Raw genomic sequence first — 18540 nt, 5'->3', positions numbered from 1 at the left:
TATACCTACTATTAATTTTAATAGAACGTTTCGACATACTTACAATATATACTATTGAAAACAATGAGATTAGCTAACTTTAACTTTTATGACTATGGATCCTATAAAGTACAGTGATGTTCTTACTTGTGCCTACTGTTCGTTTTCGATGAGGCGCATTCTATATTTTATGATTACTCTGAGAAAACGGCTCAATTAAGATGGTATTAATAAGTAAGTAGGTTTCAAGCGCTTGGGCCTGCTTTAAATGTAAATATAGTAAACTAGTGGTGCCCGCGGCATTTTAAAGAAAATTGGAATGACAGTGGTGCCATCTGTCGAAAATTGGTCTTACCAACTCCCAAACCCCCGTGGGCTCTTGGACAACAACTTTGCTTAAGATCATCACTTGATCAAATTCATAGTTTCCGATTCTATAACTACTTACGAATTAAAAATTAATTAAAAAAACCTTTTCTCGTGGACTAAATTGTGAATCTAAACCATTCTCAAGTCCCCTTGAACACACACAACAAATTTCATCAAAATCAGTCCAGTCGTTTAGGAGGAGTTCAGTGACATACACACGCACATAAGAAATATATATATATATATATATAAAAAAAAAATGGAATACAGGTGTGTGTGGGTGTGATTTCATCATATTTACCAGTTTGGCCGTGAACGGCTAAGATGAGCAGAGCGCAAAATGCTGACAGATGACGAAACATCATGACGATCTGAAACAATAAAGACAAATTTATTGTATTGATCTCTGAAAGATAGTACCAGTGTGGTTCGCGCAGGGACGTACCAAAACCACACCTAATTTTAGTGTGAAGTCGTTCTTGCTTTTCGATGGAAGGGTGTGTTTTTTTATAATATAGGAGTAGCAGACGAGCATGCAGTCCACCTTATGATGGTAAATGGTTACTGCCGCTCATGGACATCTGTAATCAACTCCTGATAGAATTAGATATTCCTACCTGAGGTCGGCCACAGATGCGCGGCTACTCCTGGGCTAAGCTGGAACGCCTCGGCAAAGTATGTCTCCCTCACCACACCCTCCAAACCAGAACACAGCAGCGTTTAACATTGCTATTATGAGGCAGAAATAGGTATAATATAATAGGTATGGCGGTGGTGCCGCCGGAGTCGAACCGCAAAGGGATCTACCACCTTCAAGGGATGCCGGCTGACACTTACATCTCTGGTGACTATTTTAGTCTTTGGGAGAGGCATCGCAACCGTAATTGGACTTCAGATAGAACCTATTCTATAATTATGGATTATTGGGTATATTATTTAAATTCCTAACTTTTGAGTTTCCTTAATAGAAATTAGTTACAACAGTAGATAGTAAAAATCTCTACTTTACAAAAAAAAAAACCTGAATCCATAGATAACTTGTTTAAGTAGACAAATAGAAGATTCCGTGAATTCATAGACATATTATTTAAGTAGACAAATACCTTCAAAGATTGTGAGCATTTTCTCGTAAATAGAACCTTACTTATATTAAGTTTCTTTTATTCGCAATCCCTCTAGGATTTTATTTTCTCCCTAACCTAGGATCTGACCCTAGTTGGGGAGAAAAATAAAATCTTTATATTTGCAAACCCTTTCCCATCTAAAGTAAGGATTAAGTCATAAAAGTCCGTCTGGCGAATAACTTAAGTAAACACGGGTGTGAACTAGGCTTACCACCCTTTATGAGTAGTTTTTGGGATATTCGGTATTTGGAACCCTTTATGGGTCGACTCCGCCACACCTAATAACAGCAGTGTTAAGCCCATGGACATATGCAATCAAACCCAGATAGGATTAGATATTTCTACCTGAGGTCGACCACAGTTGCACCCCTACTCCTGAGGACTAAGCTGGAACGCTTCGGAAAAGGATGTCTCCCTTCCCACACTTCAAACCAGAACACAGCAGCGCTTAACACTACTATTAATATGCAGAAGTAGGTGTGGCGGTGATGTGGCCGGAGTTGAACACAAAGGGTTCTACCACCTTTAAATTAAATTCATATTACTATTCTTTAAATAATTCATATTCTTTATTTTAAATTCTTTTTCCTAGGATATATCCTCCGACCAAAGAACGTAACGTCCCCATTCGACACGGTTCGCAACCCATACGACCATATAACTCGTTTTCAAGCACTCAACTTTGTTATGAATGGCCGACAATAATATGGAGGTCGTCAATCCTGTCCTATAGTACGAAATTATGGAGGTTAGGTGTTATGTGTGTTCAGCGCTTTTTTCCCACGCAAATGTGCCTACTAAATATGTATTCACGCGAACATCATTTCATGTTTACACGTGCGGCCACGGAACGGACGATTTTGAAAATAATGCGTAAACTTAGATTTAGACTCAGTATTTTTAAATCAAAGTACGTACGTAAGCAAACTCAAAAATAATTTGTTAACGTATTTTATAAATTAATAAAAAAATATTATTTAAAATATATTATTGATGACTTAAATACATACACACGATGAATAGATAACCACTTTCCTTTTTTAAGATTACACATACATATTTGATAAATCTATATTTTTAGCAATTTAATAAAAATGTCTCTTTTGGATAAGTCTCTGGGGTTGCTACGTATTATCTGTTAGAATTATTTTTTATACGAGATCAAAATAAGATTTATATACGGATTCGTAACAAGATTTATGGGTGTACAATAAAAAGTAGCTGTTTATTCTCTACAAAAATCTCAGCTATACCCAAGATTAGAGATAAATGTATAAAAAGACAAAGTAATGGATGTTAAATGGAATGTAATGCATAATTTATTTATGTATTTAATTTCGTCTATTGATCGTTCGTTCAGTTAAAATTTGTTATAATAAAAATAATGTATTAATTATACCAGAGAAGTGTAACTTCTTAAGTATGTGTTACATTTTCGAATACTACATCCCACGTTTAAAAAAAACTCTCCAGGTTTTCAAAATTTTTTTAATAAAAGTATGACTTAAAAAGAATAAAAAAACTTAATGGAAAATATGTACTTAATTTCTTTTAGCAATTTTCGCCAAAAGAGCAATGAGTAAGATAGGAAAGTATAAAGTTATAATTAAATCTAGATTAAATGGAAGATAACGGGCGTGCTGGGACGAAGAATCGAAGTTTGAGCGCTAAAACTTATTTAGTCTCCAGACATTTGCATAATTACTAAGAAATCGCTTGGAGGCTACAAACTTGTGTAATTAATGTTCATATGATCTGATTATTGGTTTGTTTACTACCGGCAATAGAAGAGAAGGTGAAGAAAGTTGGTGTTAAGATGCGTTTTAAAATAAAAAAAGTACTTAAGTATGAATTCAGGACTAAGTTTAATTACTTTAAAATATTTAAGATTCTGTAAGAGTAAAGTCAAAAGTGAGGCTACAGTTTTCAAAAATTTCAAAAATAAAATTTGTTAAAAGTACGGACATTGAAGATGCTGTCATATTCGTAACTTGTGTACCCCAAGGGAGTGTAAGCAAGAAGAACTTTCTAAGAGTATAACTTTGTAGTTTGATTGCGACGCCACCGTCTCTTTACCTGCATTGAGACTTACGCTGTCTCTACATCTGTATAATAAGGTATTATCTCATAGTAGCAAATATTCAGCTTTATCACAAAACATAGTAGTTTAGATAAATAGGTGTAGTGGTGTCAACGTACTGCGGGTAGCACTATCTTATTTATATATTTACGGATACCAACAAAAGAAACATGCTTATTTTTCTTTTAATTATTGTAGCAAACGTGTATGCATTTCACTTTATGGGATGTGACGACTACTGTCCATGGAAACATAAATCAACTCCAGATAGAGGTTAGGTCCTTGAAGGTGGTAGAACTCTTTGTGGTTCGACTCCGGCGGCACCACCGCCACACCTATTTCTACCTAATATATAACTAACAGCAGTATTAGGCGCTGCTGTGTTCCGGTTTGAAGGGTGTGGTAAGGGAGACAGACTTTTCCGAGGCGTTCCAGCTTAGTCCTCAGGGGTAACTCTGTGGCCGGCCTCAGGTAGAAATATCTAATCCTATCTGGCGTTGATTACAGATGTCCATGGGCGGCAGTAGCTACTTACCATCAGGTGGACTGCATGCTTGTCTGATACTCCTAAAATACTATAACTCCTCATATTATAAAAAAAAGATAGGACAAAGGTCCTACCTGAAGTTGGTAACGTGTATATTGTGATGTGTATCTAGCCTAAATGTGAGGACTAAGTTCAAAATCCTTATGCTTACTTTACGACACCAAACCAGAACGAAGCAGTTTTTAACACTGTTGTAAGACAGAAATAGAGGTGACGCTGAGGCCAGCATCAAACTACGAAGATATTTAATAAATGCCTTAATAAACATAAGTAACAAAATCTCCAGTTTCGCAGACCGACAGTGTTTGTGAATGTTTGTAAGACAATCTATCTGTCCGCGCAACGATCCGTGTTCGATGTGACGTGATTGATGACTGCCGAGACCTTACAGCGATCGAGGAATAAATCTTACATGTTACGTGGATTCAAGCCTCATTTCTTAAAGATCAGGCCAAAAAAGGGAAGATTTGCTGAACATTATTTGAAGCATAATATTGAAGCATAACATTGAAGCATATTTTTTTTGTTTTTTAGAACACCATGGAGAAAGTTTCAAAATATGTTTTTATGATTTCGAATCGTTTGCAGTATTAACTTATGTGGTTCCTGTCATCGGGACTAGAATAGAGCTAATATTCCCTGCTTTTGATAAGAGGTGCCTCAAAGAGAGCCTCCGGGTTACGGGTGGCAAGAATGCGAGCTTGAGCCGCCCAGTAAGCAACATTGGGCAGAGATATGTTTGGTAACGTAAGCACACGAAAGAAGAAGGAATGAACATAAAACTCTCCAAGGTATAAGGTATAAAATTCTCGTGTCACAATGTTAGTTACCGTACTCCTCCGAACAAGGCTTCACCGATTTTCACCAAATTTTATATGCATATTCAGTAGGTCCGAGAATCGGCCATTATCTATTTTTCATATCCCTAAGTGATAAAGGTTGTTCACCCTTAACATTTTTTTATTTATAGGGCGAATTGGCAACACAACGTTTACCGGGGCAACTAGTAATAATATATTCTTTATTGTACCCAAATGTAGAACACAAAATAAAAATTATACAATTTTGGACGACACAAAGGTAGCACTTGAATAGGACACCGCGTGATTCAGAAATCCGGTAGCGTTCCGAGGAAGACCCCAGAAGCGTCTACGTAGTGCTGAGTACGTCGTCCGAGATGGTCTTAGTATCCCACATGTGTCAAAGTCTCTCTTCCCCATCACCAAAAAAGAAAAAATAGGCGTGGCTTTAGTGCCTTCACAACCACATTACATTAACGATTCCTGTGTGATGTGCCGTGATTAATGATTACCGAGCCTACCAACCGACGGGATAAATCTAAGATGTTTTCGTGTTTCCGTGTATTCACGCCTCATTTGCTGAACGAGCTCGAACCGTTAGGGAATTCTTAGTGAATCGATTTTCGTTACATTTGCTTGATTGTTCTTGGTGCTGTAATCTGGCCCTATTTTACGAAAATTCATCTTTAATCTCTATATTCAACAGAAACTCATCTTTCAAAGTCAGGGTAAAATTAGCCTGAAATATCTCCGACGATTAGGTACATCAAGAAAAATCATTATACATAGATTTTTAAGGCTCCGTATCGAGAGAGAATCTAAGCCTAATTCATTAAATTACTAATCCATTGTGTGTTCGTCTCTTATACGGCTATTTTTCTTAACCGCAATATATAGATACTTTATTTTTTACTGCGGCCGTAACGAAAACAAATACTAAAATATAAAAAAAAAACAAAGGAGAGCTCATATAAGGAACCGATATTTCTCGGCCTTTTGAAGTTCTTCTATCGAACCGTACCGTACAAAAATGTTCACAATGCACGTACGTAGCTGCTATACAGACCTCTATGAGCTGCTACGACAACAAAAAGTAAAAAAAAAATATAACAAAAAAATAAAACCGACTTCCATGTCACTACAAAGTAAAAAATAATTCAAATAAATGTTGGTTTAGTACATAGTCCTGAAATCGGCGCTCAATACATTTCGATTGATAGCGGCGTAAACAGCATGCCCAATATGAGCACCGAAATCGATGGTCATACTGTCATACATAAAAAAAAAAATCTATTATTATCAAAAAGTGTAACGATGTTGAATTGCCGAATAAATAAATAAATAACAAAAGTTGACAATTGGTCCAGAATGTGCGAGTCGACTCGCACTTGTTTCACAGAACACACATCTATATCCACAGGGTCTAAATGTACTTGTATGTCATTGCACCCAAGCTCATGGTGCTAAAGTATAAGCGTTTAAGCGTTAATTATACAAACACCAGGGGAGCATGAATTAATACCTGTTAATAATAACGGAGCTATAAGCGTCACATCAAAGGCGTCGGCGCGGCAGGTGCGACGCGAGGCAATTTTCCGTCTGCTGCCCTAATTGGAGGTGTCCGCCCGCCCGCCCATGAAACGCACGGCGATTATTTCGTTAGCCAACGTTTAGTTTGCTTGTAAATAGTAGCTAAATAGCGGTTATAGCTACTTAATATCAGTAATCAGTAATCAGTAATTTATTGCTAAAACAACAGGTGCATAAAATGATGGTGTATACAATTGTAGTTCCTCTGTGTATACCCTAAGGGCGTGCAATTTTTATACAATATTATTATTATTCGACTTATTTTAATTATTTATTATTATTATTATATTATATACATATTATATTATATCAGGTCGATTGCATGTTTGCCTGCTACTTCTATATTATTTAAAAATAGTAAAGTTGTCAAGTCTGTCTATTAGAATTTGGCCAGTTGACTATAGTTTCAATTCCTCTTACATTGAAAGGAGATGTGCACAGCAGGGGGACGGTAATGAATTAACAAAACAGATCGACTACGATAAGTTCGTCCTCAAATTAAGATTAAGGTAGGTTTTCGTCCACATATAAATTGTGATGAGGATCAAATCAATTTTAGAAATTTAATTTCTCAATTACGTCTCTGCGTTGGATTTACAAAATAATTGATGAATTTTAGTCAATAATTTTAGATTTAATGCATAGAAGAGCTTCTGAAAAATATTAATTTCTCGATCCCGAACAGCACGAAAAAAACATTTTACAACATTCTAAAATTAATTTAGGAAAGAGATTATTAATTAATTGAGAACAATTTCGACAAAAGTGTGTAATTGTCATAAGAAGAATTAAATAATTACACAGTTTGTGTGAATAATATTTAACACAATTATATTTAAAACCGTTAATTTAACGCGTAGTTTGTTTGCGAACATTATTTATTATAATGAGTTATTAACTTTCCTTAATTAAAAAACAAAGATTAACATTATAATTTAATGTTACTACGGCGTTCACGAGTTAATTTTCCGTCTGCTATCCTAAATGGAAAGGTGTTTCTCATCAGCTTGAAACGAAGCGATTATTATTTCGTTACTGTTACACGTCCGTTATTAATAATCAACCTATCTAAAGTTTTGCCTTGCAAACATCGACGTGTTATAAATCTAGTATAAAGTTTTCAAAATTGGATCCTTGGTAGACAATTAGTAATTACTAATAATAAAAGTTAATCAGTCCCTCTTGTAGTTTGTTGTTTTAAATGTTGTTTGACTACACTACATATATACATTTCAATAAAAAATACCAGACGAGGTGGAAAGAATTCAGAATAGAGAAACGTAATGACTGCCAATTATTGAGACTATTGAAAGATAAATACGTATTAAACATTTTAAATATTTTTAGGATTTATTGACATTAAGTAGGATCTTTCCTGTCACGCGGGTTTACATCCGCGTGCGGATCTGGTCCCTATGAAAACCACTTTTCCTGTCATGCATGCCACACGCACGCGTGTCCCTAAGTGACTTCAGCTAATAAATACACTTGCATGTGTGAGATCCGCGTTGGGGCGTGAGCATAACAGGAAAAATCCTCAAAATATATACTTATCTCTTTATTTTATTTTAGATACAGACAGTCGTGTATTACATTCTGAACTCTTAAGATACTCGTAACTTAAAAGATTATTTATATCATATCTTATTAGATACATTTTAAATTATCGATTCCTCGACAGTATTCAACACCAAACGCTACATAAGCTGCAATTTCACTTTCCTCCTTCCAAGATATATTTTTATAAAAATGCTAAACTTTATTCAATTTTAGCTCTTTTCTTGCTCGTATCATATCGCGGTACAATATACGACGCCCCGAGGATTCACATTTGCGCTTCTACATATGCAAATGTGCTTAGCGACGTGTATTTTCTTGGAATAGAAAGTTATTCGAAAAGTTATTACACAGTAGAGTTATTGTGTCACTATCGTCTATAGCAGGGGTTCCCAAAGTGTGCGTCGCGGCGCCCTGGTGCGCCGTAGAAAGTAAAGAGGGGCGCCGTGAGTCGATCCTCTAATCATTGGACACCACAGATATTGGCATTTTGGTCATCGATTCAAAATGAATATCCAAATTTAACATCCAAAATTCCAAAGCATTAAAAAATTTCATTCCGTTTGCAACATCATATCTATGTGAAGCTGGGTTTTCAGATGTAGCTGTGATAAAGAACAAATATCGCTAAGGATCAATGTGGAGAAAGAAATTAGAGTAGCAGTGTCAAGTCATATTCCCCGCTTTGAAAAACTGGGAGATCACTTAGCTCACCCTTCACATTGATTTGACTGAATAAATTGAAGGTGGTAGAACCCATTGTGGTTCGACTCCGGCGGCACCACCGCCACACCTATTTCTACCTAATAACAGCAATGTTAGGCGCTGCTGTGTTCCGGTTTGAAGGGTGTAGTAAGGGAGACATACTTTTCCGAGGCGTTCCAGCTTAGTCCTCAGGGGTAGCGGCGCATCTGTGGCCGACCTCAGACAGGAATATCTAATCCTGTCTGGGATTGATTACAGATGTCCATGGGCGGCAGTAGCCACTTACCATCAGTTGGACTGCATGCTCGTCTGCTACTCCTATATTATAAAAAAAATATACATATCGTATTTTATTTTTGTTATCCTCAAGTCTTTCTTGTTGTTTTCCGTTTAAATTATTTTATAATAACGTATTGTACAATTTCATATTGTGGTGTTTTAAATTCGTTTCGATCAACCTAAGGTAACCACTATTATTGTACTTACCTATTTCTTTCGACTGTCTTCTTCAAATAGTTAGCTAGGACAGGGCACAGGGCGCCGTGAAAGAACATTAAACTTGTAACTGCGCCGCGGGTTACAAAAGATTGGGAACCCCTGGTCTATAGGGAATCATTTGAATGTAATAAAAATATTTGTGATAACTATTTATTACTACAATTGAATAAAGCGAGTGCTTATAAAAAGTTTGAAGGTGGTAGAACCCTTTGTGGTTCGACTCCGGCGGCACCAACGCCACACCTATTTCTGCCTAATAACAGCAGTTTTAAGCGCTGAAAGCGCTGCTGTGTTCTGGTTTGAAGGGTGTGGTAAGGGAGACATATTTTTCCGAGGCGTTCCAGCTAATCCTCAGGGGTAGCGGCGCATCTGTGTCCGACCCTAGGAATATCTAATCCTATCTGGGGTCGATTACAGATGTCCATGGACGGTAGCCACTTACCATCAGGTGGACTGCATGCTCGTCTGCTACTTCTATATTATAAAAAAAAAATACATGCATATATACGCTCAAAAGTCTACTGGATGTGTTTTTGTATTATAATTATGTATCTTTGTTAAGCAATGTAATTATGCAAAGTATTTCGATTTTGCATTTTCCAAATTAAAATGCAAACTATTTGAAAGTGCCTGAGTTAACCTGAGTTGAACCCTTACAGACATATTTCGAAAAACAATTACAGATAGTTTTAAAATTAAATTTATATTTTATTTTGGTAATGTGAAAGTACTTTATACATTTTTAAATATAACAAACGCGAGTTAGCATTCCATTTAATGGAATGGACGCCCATAGACTACAGTTAGACGTAACCAACTTCATATCAAATATTTTATTATTTATTTTATTTATATATTTATTGTAACACAAACACACGGTTAAGGTACAACAGGGCAAACTTAATGCCTGATGGCATTCTCCACCAGTCAACCCTTGGTGAGTGGAGAGAATTTGCGGCAGGTGTCAAAATACATAAATATTGTAATACTTACAACATACTCGTATATAAATACATATCCAAATATATAAATACACACATATATCTAAAATATAATAATAAAATATTATAAATATATATATATATATATATATATATAAATATATATATACATATATATTATAGGTGAAGAGAAAAGAGATAAAAAATGCTTTATCTTTCAGATGAGGAGCTCAGATACTCTCGGACAAGTTTTTTAAATATTGCTTTGCTTGGAGCTTTTCTTATGTGCACGGGCAGGGCGTTCCATATTTATGTAATTAGATTAGCAGACGAGCATGTCCATCTGATGGTAAGTGGCTACTGTTGCCCATGGACATGTAATCAACGGATAAGATTCCTACCCGAGGTCAAACACAAATGAATGACTAAGCTGGAATGCCTCAAAAAAGTATTCAATGACAGATGCGTACCCATTCCAAGGGCTAAGAGAGTCCCTTATATTTAGGTCAACCACCACCAAAACGTAATACTAGTCCACGCTAAAAATAGATGTGACAGTGGCATCTCATCCTTTCATACATACTTAAAAAAAAATCGACATACGTATCGATCTTTCAAACATACAGAAAATGTCGATATACATGTCGATAAGGGAACTAACCTAGTGGTTTCATATTTCATACATTTTATGTGCATTAAAGTGCCCTTATCATAAGTAACCGATAGCCTATTCTATGCCGATTCTATGTTTATTGATTTTATTGAGGAAAACAATCTTCAACAGTACAACTCAGTAACTAACATTAACCTAAGAATGCTGGACCTAATATTATCAAACTCGAATGAACTGACTGTCACACAAAATTTAAATCCTATATGTATCGTAGATAAACACCATCCTCCGTTAGATATAACTTTAACATGTAACTTAAAGAAGGTAATTACCGAAAGATTAGATTCTCGATTAAATTTTTATAAGGCAGATTACAATAATATAATAAACGAACTTAATAAAACACCATGGTTAGATCTCTTACTTGACTGTGAGGACGTCAACCTCATGTTAGCTATATTTTATAACAAGTTGAACGTAATCATAAAAAAATATGTTCCTAAAACTTCGTATAAAAGCAGCAAGTATCCTATTTGGTTTGGTAAAAAACTTATTTCATCATTACATTACAAAAATAAATACAGACTAAAATATAAATTTCATAAAAACCCTCTTGATCGCCTGAAGTTCGAATCGCTCCGTGATTATTGTGATAAACTAATAAAAAAAAAGCTATAAGAACTACATCCAAATTATAGAGACAAATATATCTAAAAACCCTAAATATTTCTGGACGCATCTTAAAAATCTGAAAAAATCTTCTAACTCTTATCCATCGAATATGTCTCTCGAAGGTCAGGTGGCTACGGATGGAGAGAGTATATGCAATTTATTCGCGAAACATTTTTCTTCGGTCTTCGATACGCACTGTCCACCCTATAAGGATACAATCCAGTCAATTGGACGTGGCTCTCTGTGCACAGTACATTTTACACAGTTTGAAGTCTTTAAAAAACTAAAAAGACTTGACACACGGAAAGGCGCTGGTCCAGATAACTTACCTGCGGTATTCATAGCCAAATGTGCCGAGCCTCTCTCATTACCAGTTTGCATCATTTACAACAAATCCCTTCAAGCCGGAATCTTTCCAGATTTATGGAAGAGAGCAAGAATTGTACCAATTTATAAAAAAGGTGGCTGTAATAATATATCCAATTATCGGCCTATCTCAATAATATCCATTTTGCCTAAAATGTTTGAATCCCTTTTACACCCTCTTTTCCTCCGACACGTGCAACAAGCTATATCAGAGGAACAACATGGTTTCATGGTTTCCAGATCTACTGTGACTAACCTAGCTAACTTCTTTACGTTCGTCTCTAGTTCCGTCGACTCGGGCATTCAGGTTGATACTGTATATACAGACTTTTCTAAAGCATTTGATAAGGTCAATCACTCACTACTTATAAAGAAGCTTTCAAATTTTGGATTTGGAGGATCGTTGCTGTCATGGCTATCCTCTTACCTAGAGAGTAGATCATCACAGGTGGTAGTTAAGGGCTACATGTCATCGCCGTACTATGCTACATCAGGAGTCCCACAGGGATCTATTCTAGGACCCCTCCTTTTCAACATTTTTCTCAATGACGTTACTAACTGCATGCGTAACTCTAAGTACTTTATATTTGCTGATGACCTTAAGATCGCAAAACAAATAAAATCTGAAAAGGATGCCAAAGCTCTCCAAGACGACGTTAATAGATTATCGGACTGGTGCAGTAACAATGGAATGCTCCTTAATCCTGATAAGTGCTCATTTATTAAATTCACTAGAAAACTTAAATCATTTGATATGGCATACCAAATAAATGGTGTTAAACTCCAACAACAACAGACTATACGTGATTTAGGCGTAACATTTGACTCCAAATTAAATTTTATCAATCATGTCGAAAACATATGTAAATCTGCTCGAAGTATGTTAGGCTTCTTATTCAGGAACTCCAAGGAATTTAAGAACATAAACACCAGAAAGCTACTATTTACTACTCTCGTTAGAAGTAAACTCGAATACTGCTCTGTTATTTGGAACCCTACCTACCAAATTCATAAGGACCGCATTGAGTCTATACAAAGGCGCTTTACTTCTTTCTATTTCCACGGATCAAATAAACGAGAACCGTACAGCAATCGTCTCCAAAATTTTAATCTTATGATGCTGTCGGACAGACGCAAAATGCATGACCTGACATTTTTGTTTAAGCAATTAAATAGCATCCTCGACAATTCTAACCTACTACATCACTTCTCACTCGCTGTTCCAAATAATTTACCACGGTATCCAAGACCTATACTTACCCATAGAATATACAAAACTAACTTAGGACGTAATTCTCTCATTCCTAGACTGTGTAAATTGCTACAAGAGTTTTTAAGCAAGGACGACACCTTAGACATCTTTCACGATAAACTTGCAGTGTTTAAAAATAAAATCTATAGGGTTTTGAACCCAAATTATTATAAAATCTAAGCACGTATGTAAAGTAATATCATAATATTTATACTATGTACAAACACTAACATTTTTTTATTTTATTTTTTTTTTTTTAAATCACAATTATATATATGTATATCATAAGTGCATCGCCATCATAAACATCATATTTATTATATATGTTATTCATGCCATATACTCATTGTTATAGTACGTATTTCCATTTAATAATGCATAACATTTATATATATTTATTATCTATAAACATCAATTTCCTATTTTTTAGTAAGATTCTTGTTAATGCACCTTTAATTGCTACGCATGTTGTGTTCATACGTAACTAAAATTACAAAAAGACTAACTTTAAGACTTAGATCTGTAAGAACTGTTGTATTTTGTAATTTTGTGTATGATCCTTAAATAAATAAATAAATAAATAAATAAATAGCCGATCGAATGTGGAAACACTTACGGTATATTGCGAGAAATGGTCTGAATGTATTGCCGTTAAACAATGGTTCTCAATCTGTTCAAGGCATGTCCCCCTTAGTAATGATATCAACATACGAGTATTCACGACATTATGTTACCAATATCATTTTTCAAACTATTTATTTATTTGCATAATTAAGTTATTAAAATGTTATTAAGTCATATAAATACATTTTCTTTTAAAAAATGTTTTTTAACTTTATACTTATTTTTTCTGAGACTACATTTTATCCTTTTTTAGAGGGTTTGCGACCCTCTAGGGTTCAAGATCTCTTATAGGGTCGCGTTGTTGTTTTTTTTTTATAATATATGAGTAGCAGACGAGCATGCAGTCCACCTGATGGTAAGTGGCTACTGCCCCCACGGACATCTGTAGTCAACCCCAGATGGGAATAGACATTCCTACCTGAGGTTGTCCACAAATGCGCCGCTACCCCTGATGACTAAGCTGGAACGCCTCGGAAAAGTATGTCTCCCTTACCACACCCTTCAAAACGGAACACAGCAGCGCTTAACACTGCTGTTATTATGCAGAAATAGGTGTGGCGGTGGTGCCGCCGGAGTCGAACCACAAAGGGTTCTACCACCTTCGAAAACCACCTGTTAAAGAGGGATGCAATCTATACACAATATACGTTTACTAAGGTGTGGATTTTATCTTAAATATATATAACTAAAAGGTGACTGACTGACATAGTGATCTATCAACGCACAGCCCAAACCACTGGACGGATCGGGCTGAAATTTGGCATGCAGGTAGATGTTATGACGTAGGCATCCGCTAAGAAAGGATTTTGATCAATTCTACCCCCAAGGGGATAAAATAGGGGACGAAAATATTACTTCGTAACGCGAGCGAAGCCGCGGGCAAAAGCTCGTGTAATCATAAAATTAAATAACAACGTGAAATAATAAACTTAAAACTTACTTTGACCTTAGTATTTACAAAAGTAATATAATTGTATAGTGAAGAATACGTGAAGCTTTTACTTTTTGGTCCTTTTTTATTACCCACGAAAAAGGGTATAAGAATAAATTTATGTAATTTATTATTTGTTTGAAGTTTGAGAAACAATGGCATAGTGAAGTGAATTCGAAGAAATTCGGTTAGAACGACACATAGCGCACCAAATGTGGCGTGCCGAATGTAGATGGCGCTGTGCCAGTGATGCCTGAAACGGATAGTAACGGGTTGTTAGTTGTTGTACTGGTTATGGGGTAGCCCAATTTGAAAAAAGAACGAAGCTTTCGTTTTATGGTTCCGTACCCATTGGCTAAAAATGGCACCCTATTATTCAGCGCTCGCTGTTTGCACGTCTGACCGTCTGTCCGTTTGTCACAGGGTTCTATCTAGAACAATAATACATAATCACATGAACATGAACATTTCACAGAGTATGAATTACTATGGGCGCTATAACAACTTTTCTTGTTTTGTCTTGGACTGTTGTTTTCCAAAAATAAATATTCACTTTTATTCACAACCCTCGTACCGTATGAAAAAACTCTTCTGTATCTTCTGTAAGGGTAACAACCCTTTTTGTAACCTCAAGAAGCATTGCAAACTACAAAATAATTTAAGTGGAATCCTTATTATAAAGACAATAGTCGTTGTGAGAGACAAGTGGAACGCCGATACATTATTCTCTATTATTTATAGTTATTCTGCAGTCCCTTGGGAGCGTCCATTTCTGATTATCTAACCCTATTCAGCCCTTCCCCGTTCCCTCAGTTATCAGTACGCAGGACATCCCTTTATAGAGTACATGAAAAATAATCCACGAGTAGTATTGACGCATATCAAATCAGTATGGTTCTCTCCCCACGGACTACCTTAACAACTTGTTTGACTAAGACAGGTAAGCGATGGTTTCGAAGCCATTACATGCAATAGTACGATTTTACTATTTTTTTAATATTTAAACGAGCTTGCACGCATGTCTACCTCATAGTAAGTGGCGACTGTTGCCCATTGGTCAATAAATCAATGCCAATGAATAATATATTCCTACCTGACGTTGGCCACAGACGCGTTGCATACACCTAAAACCTAATTTGGAACCTCGGATAAATATGTATCTCTTTAAACCCAGAACACAGCAGCGCTCTGCTATTATTACGCAGACATAAATGTGGCGATGGTGTCGCTGGAGTCGGACCACAAACAGTTCTACCACCTTCCAAAGAGTGTCTCCTCTACAAACTAGAACATTGTGGCTATTAACAGTGTTGTGATAAGGCCGACTTTTCCGCAAACCACAAAATACCTTAACCAGTGGCGGTGTAAGACCTGAATTTTATGTGGGGAAAAATACATTTTGCGGCGCCCTCTACTACAATACAATTTAAACAGTGGTGGACTAAGGTCGTCCGAGTCCCTAGTCGTTTTCGTTGGCCGCTTAGTAGTTTTCATTGACTGCTAGAGGCGCAAGGCAAGGTATTATGTGTTGTAATTTAAACGCTTCATCAATTGCTCTTTTTCGGTAAAACCAGTACCTTTATACAGGAAAACTTCCGAAATGGCGTTCCAATTGGCCTGAAAGGTCAGCAGACATTTCCCACGGGAACCGTCCGGCTACGAAATAACATTTACGTCATGTAGGTATAGGTAAAGAGATAGATTTATTAGTAGTTAGCGATGTATTACGAAATTTGGTCTGGGAGTCTGGGGTTTGATGCTCAGACAGGCAGTTTCGATTTTTGGAACGATGCTATGAAAAGAAAGATGGGTGTTATGGAGTTTCTTTCAACGAAATACGTTCCGAACTGGTGGTAGATTATTGACCTTTAAAAAAACTGTAAATAATATTAAGTATTTATTTTATTATCTGTACTTTATACAGATGTACTTTCAATAAAATATTTTGATTTTGATTGAAATGGTCATGGTCATGGAATTACCTTTGTATTATATACGGGTGAATGTGTGCGTGTGAGTAAAGAGATTTTAACCTAGCATCGGCGATTTAACTGCTGCAGCAATCAAATTACATCCCTCACACTATTAAGCTCCGATCGCATTTGTTTTTAGAAGCTAAATACTACAATTATATGCGAAAAACGCAATTCAGCATTAGTAAAGGTTTTGAAGGTGGTAGAACCCTTTGTGGTTCGACTCCGGCGGCACCACCGCCACACCTATTTCTACCTAATAACAGCAGTGTTAAGCGCTGCTGTGTTCCGGTTTGAAGGGTGTGGTAAGGGAGACAGCCTTTTCCGAGGCGTTCCAGCTTAGTCCTCAGGGGTAGCGGCGCATCTGTGGCCGACCTTAGGTAGGAATATCTAATCCTATCTGGGGTTAATTACAGATGTCCATGGGCGGCAGTAGCCACTTACCATCAGGTGGACTGCATGTTCGTCTGCTACTCTTATATTATAAAAAAAAAAAACAAAAAAATCGCCTAAACGTTCATTCGATACCTTGACCGAAGCCGCAAGTCACCAAAACGCGAATCGCCGATGCTTAAACTTATGAAGATGATAAGCAATAGAGTAGACTGTAGATTTATTTGCCATTGCAGTTTCCTACATATAAAATTGTAATGTACCTAAAAAAATTAATTGTAATTAAATAAATAAGTCTTTGTTACTTTAAGGCGCTGCGCAAACGGGGACACTTTCTGTTACTGACACAGCACACCATCACAAGCAACCGTGCTCACTGTGTCCCGTGTCGGCAATCGGACACAGGACACAGTTGCCGATGTCCTGTCACCGACACGGGACACCACTAGAAACCGTAGCTGTAAGAAACCGTAATTGTAAGGAAATTTGTTAATGTTGCTTGTGTCTTCAACTGACGACTTTTAGTTTCCAGTTACCGACACCGAACACTTCTTGATCGTTATGAATATAGTGTTAAGTGGAAGCAACTGGACACACGTATGCGCAGGGAGTTGAATGATTTCATACTGATTCTATAGAAATCAAATATTCATCGGTAGCTTGTGTCTGACACAAGACACAAAAGTGTCCCCGTTTGCGCAGCGCCTTAATAAACAATTAAATTATTATTTTTATTATTAAACTAGCATCTCTGCCTGAGCTGTAAATGCAGATTCAATTCAGTCATTTAAACGCGTTACGATACCGCGACTGCAGCCAATCGCTAAAACATGATGTAGTATCGATACAATCGCCTAAACGCGAATCGCCAATGCCTGTCTGCTAGGGCTGTAAAATGTAAATGTGCACAGTGCACCGACACCGGCGCCTCACTTTACATACACAACACGTGTCGATAAACACATTTGAATGTGATAAATTTGAATACTTCGGGCTTCGGTGGTGTAAATGTATAATAGGAGGTGGTAGAATCCTTTGTGGTTGGGAGGCATCACCGCCACATCTATGTTTAATAACAGCAGTGTATCACCATTGTGGTAGAATCCTGTGTGGTTCAACTCCGGCGGTACCACCGCCATATTTATTTCTGCCTAATTTTGTGCCCAGTTATTCACCGCTGTTTTCCGGTTTGATGAGCGTGGTTTGATAAGAACAATGATTTTACCTCCTTTAATACATATTGTATCATTGCGTAAGACATACTTATCCGAGGAGTTCCGATTTAGTCTCTAGGGAGAGTAACGCATCTGTGGTCGACTCTAGTGCTATTTAAGTTTGTTTACAAATGTACATGGAAAGCACTGGCCATCCGGTCATATTCATTTTCTACTAATATTAAATATGATTATAAAAAAAAAACTAAAAGTTAGAATCAACTCGTATAAAGGTAAATTGAAAGGTCACAGAGAACGGTATATTTGTTTAGGTTTAGTTACAGTTACAAATGTACTAATTATGTACTTGTA

General features: G+C 36.5%; 1 protein-coding gene across 2 annotated transcripts in view; it reads right to left on the bottom strand.

The window, feature by feature from the left end:
• Positions 1 to 18540, bottom strand: part of LOC140746399 (uncharacterized protein CG3556) — a 115894-nt gene that overhangs the window by 13300 nt on the left and 84054 nt on the right. For both annotated transcript variants that reach the window (XM_073078530.1, XM_073078529.1), the window contains one exon: positions 650 to 719. In XM_073078530.1, the coding sequence (XP_072934631.1) occupies positions 650 to 713 (64 nt within the window). In that variant the 5' untranslated portion in view covers positions 714 to 719. The remainder of the gene's footprint in view (positions 1 to 649; positions 720 to 18540) is intronic.

Source organism: Epargyreus clarus, unplaced genomic scaffold (genome assembly GCF_041222505.1).
Source record: "Epargyreus clarus isolate Ecla_fem2 unplaced genomic scaffold, WU_Ecla_fem_2.2 ptg000012l, whole genome shotgun sequence".
In the NCBI taxonomy this organism is placed as follows: Eukaryota; Metazoa; Arthropoda; class Insecta; order Lepidoptera; family Hesperiidae; genus Epargyreus; species Epargyreus clarus.
The sequence above is the reverse complement of the archived record's forward strand: the minus strand, read 5'-3'. Positions and strand labels throughout refer to the sequence as shown.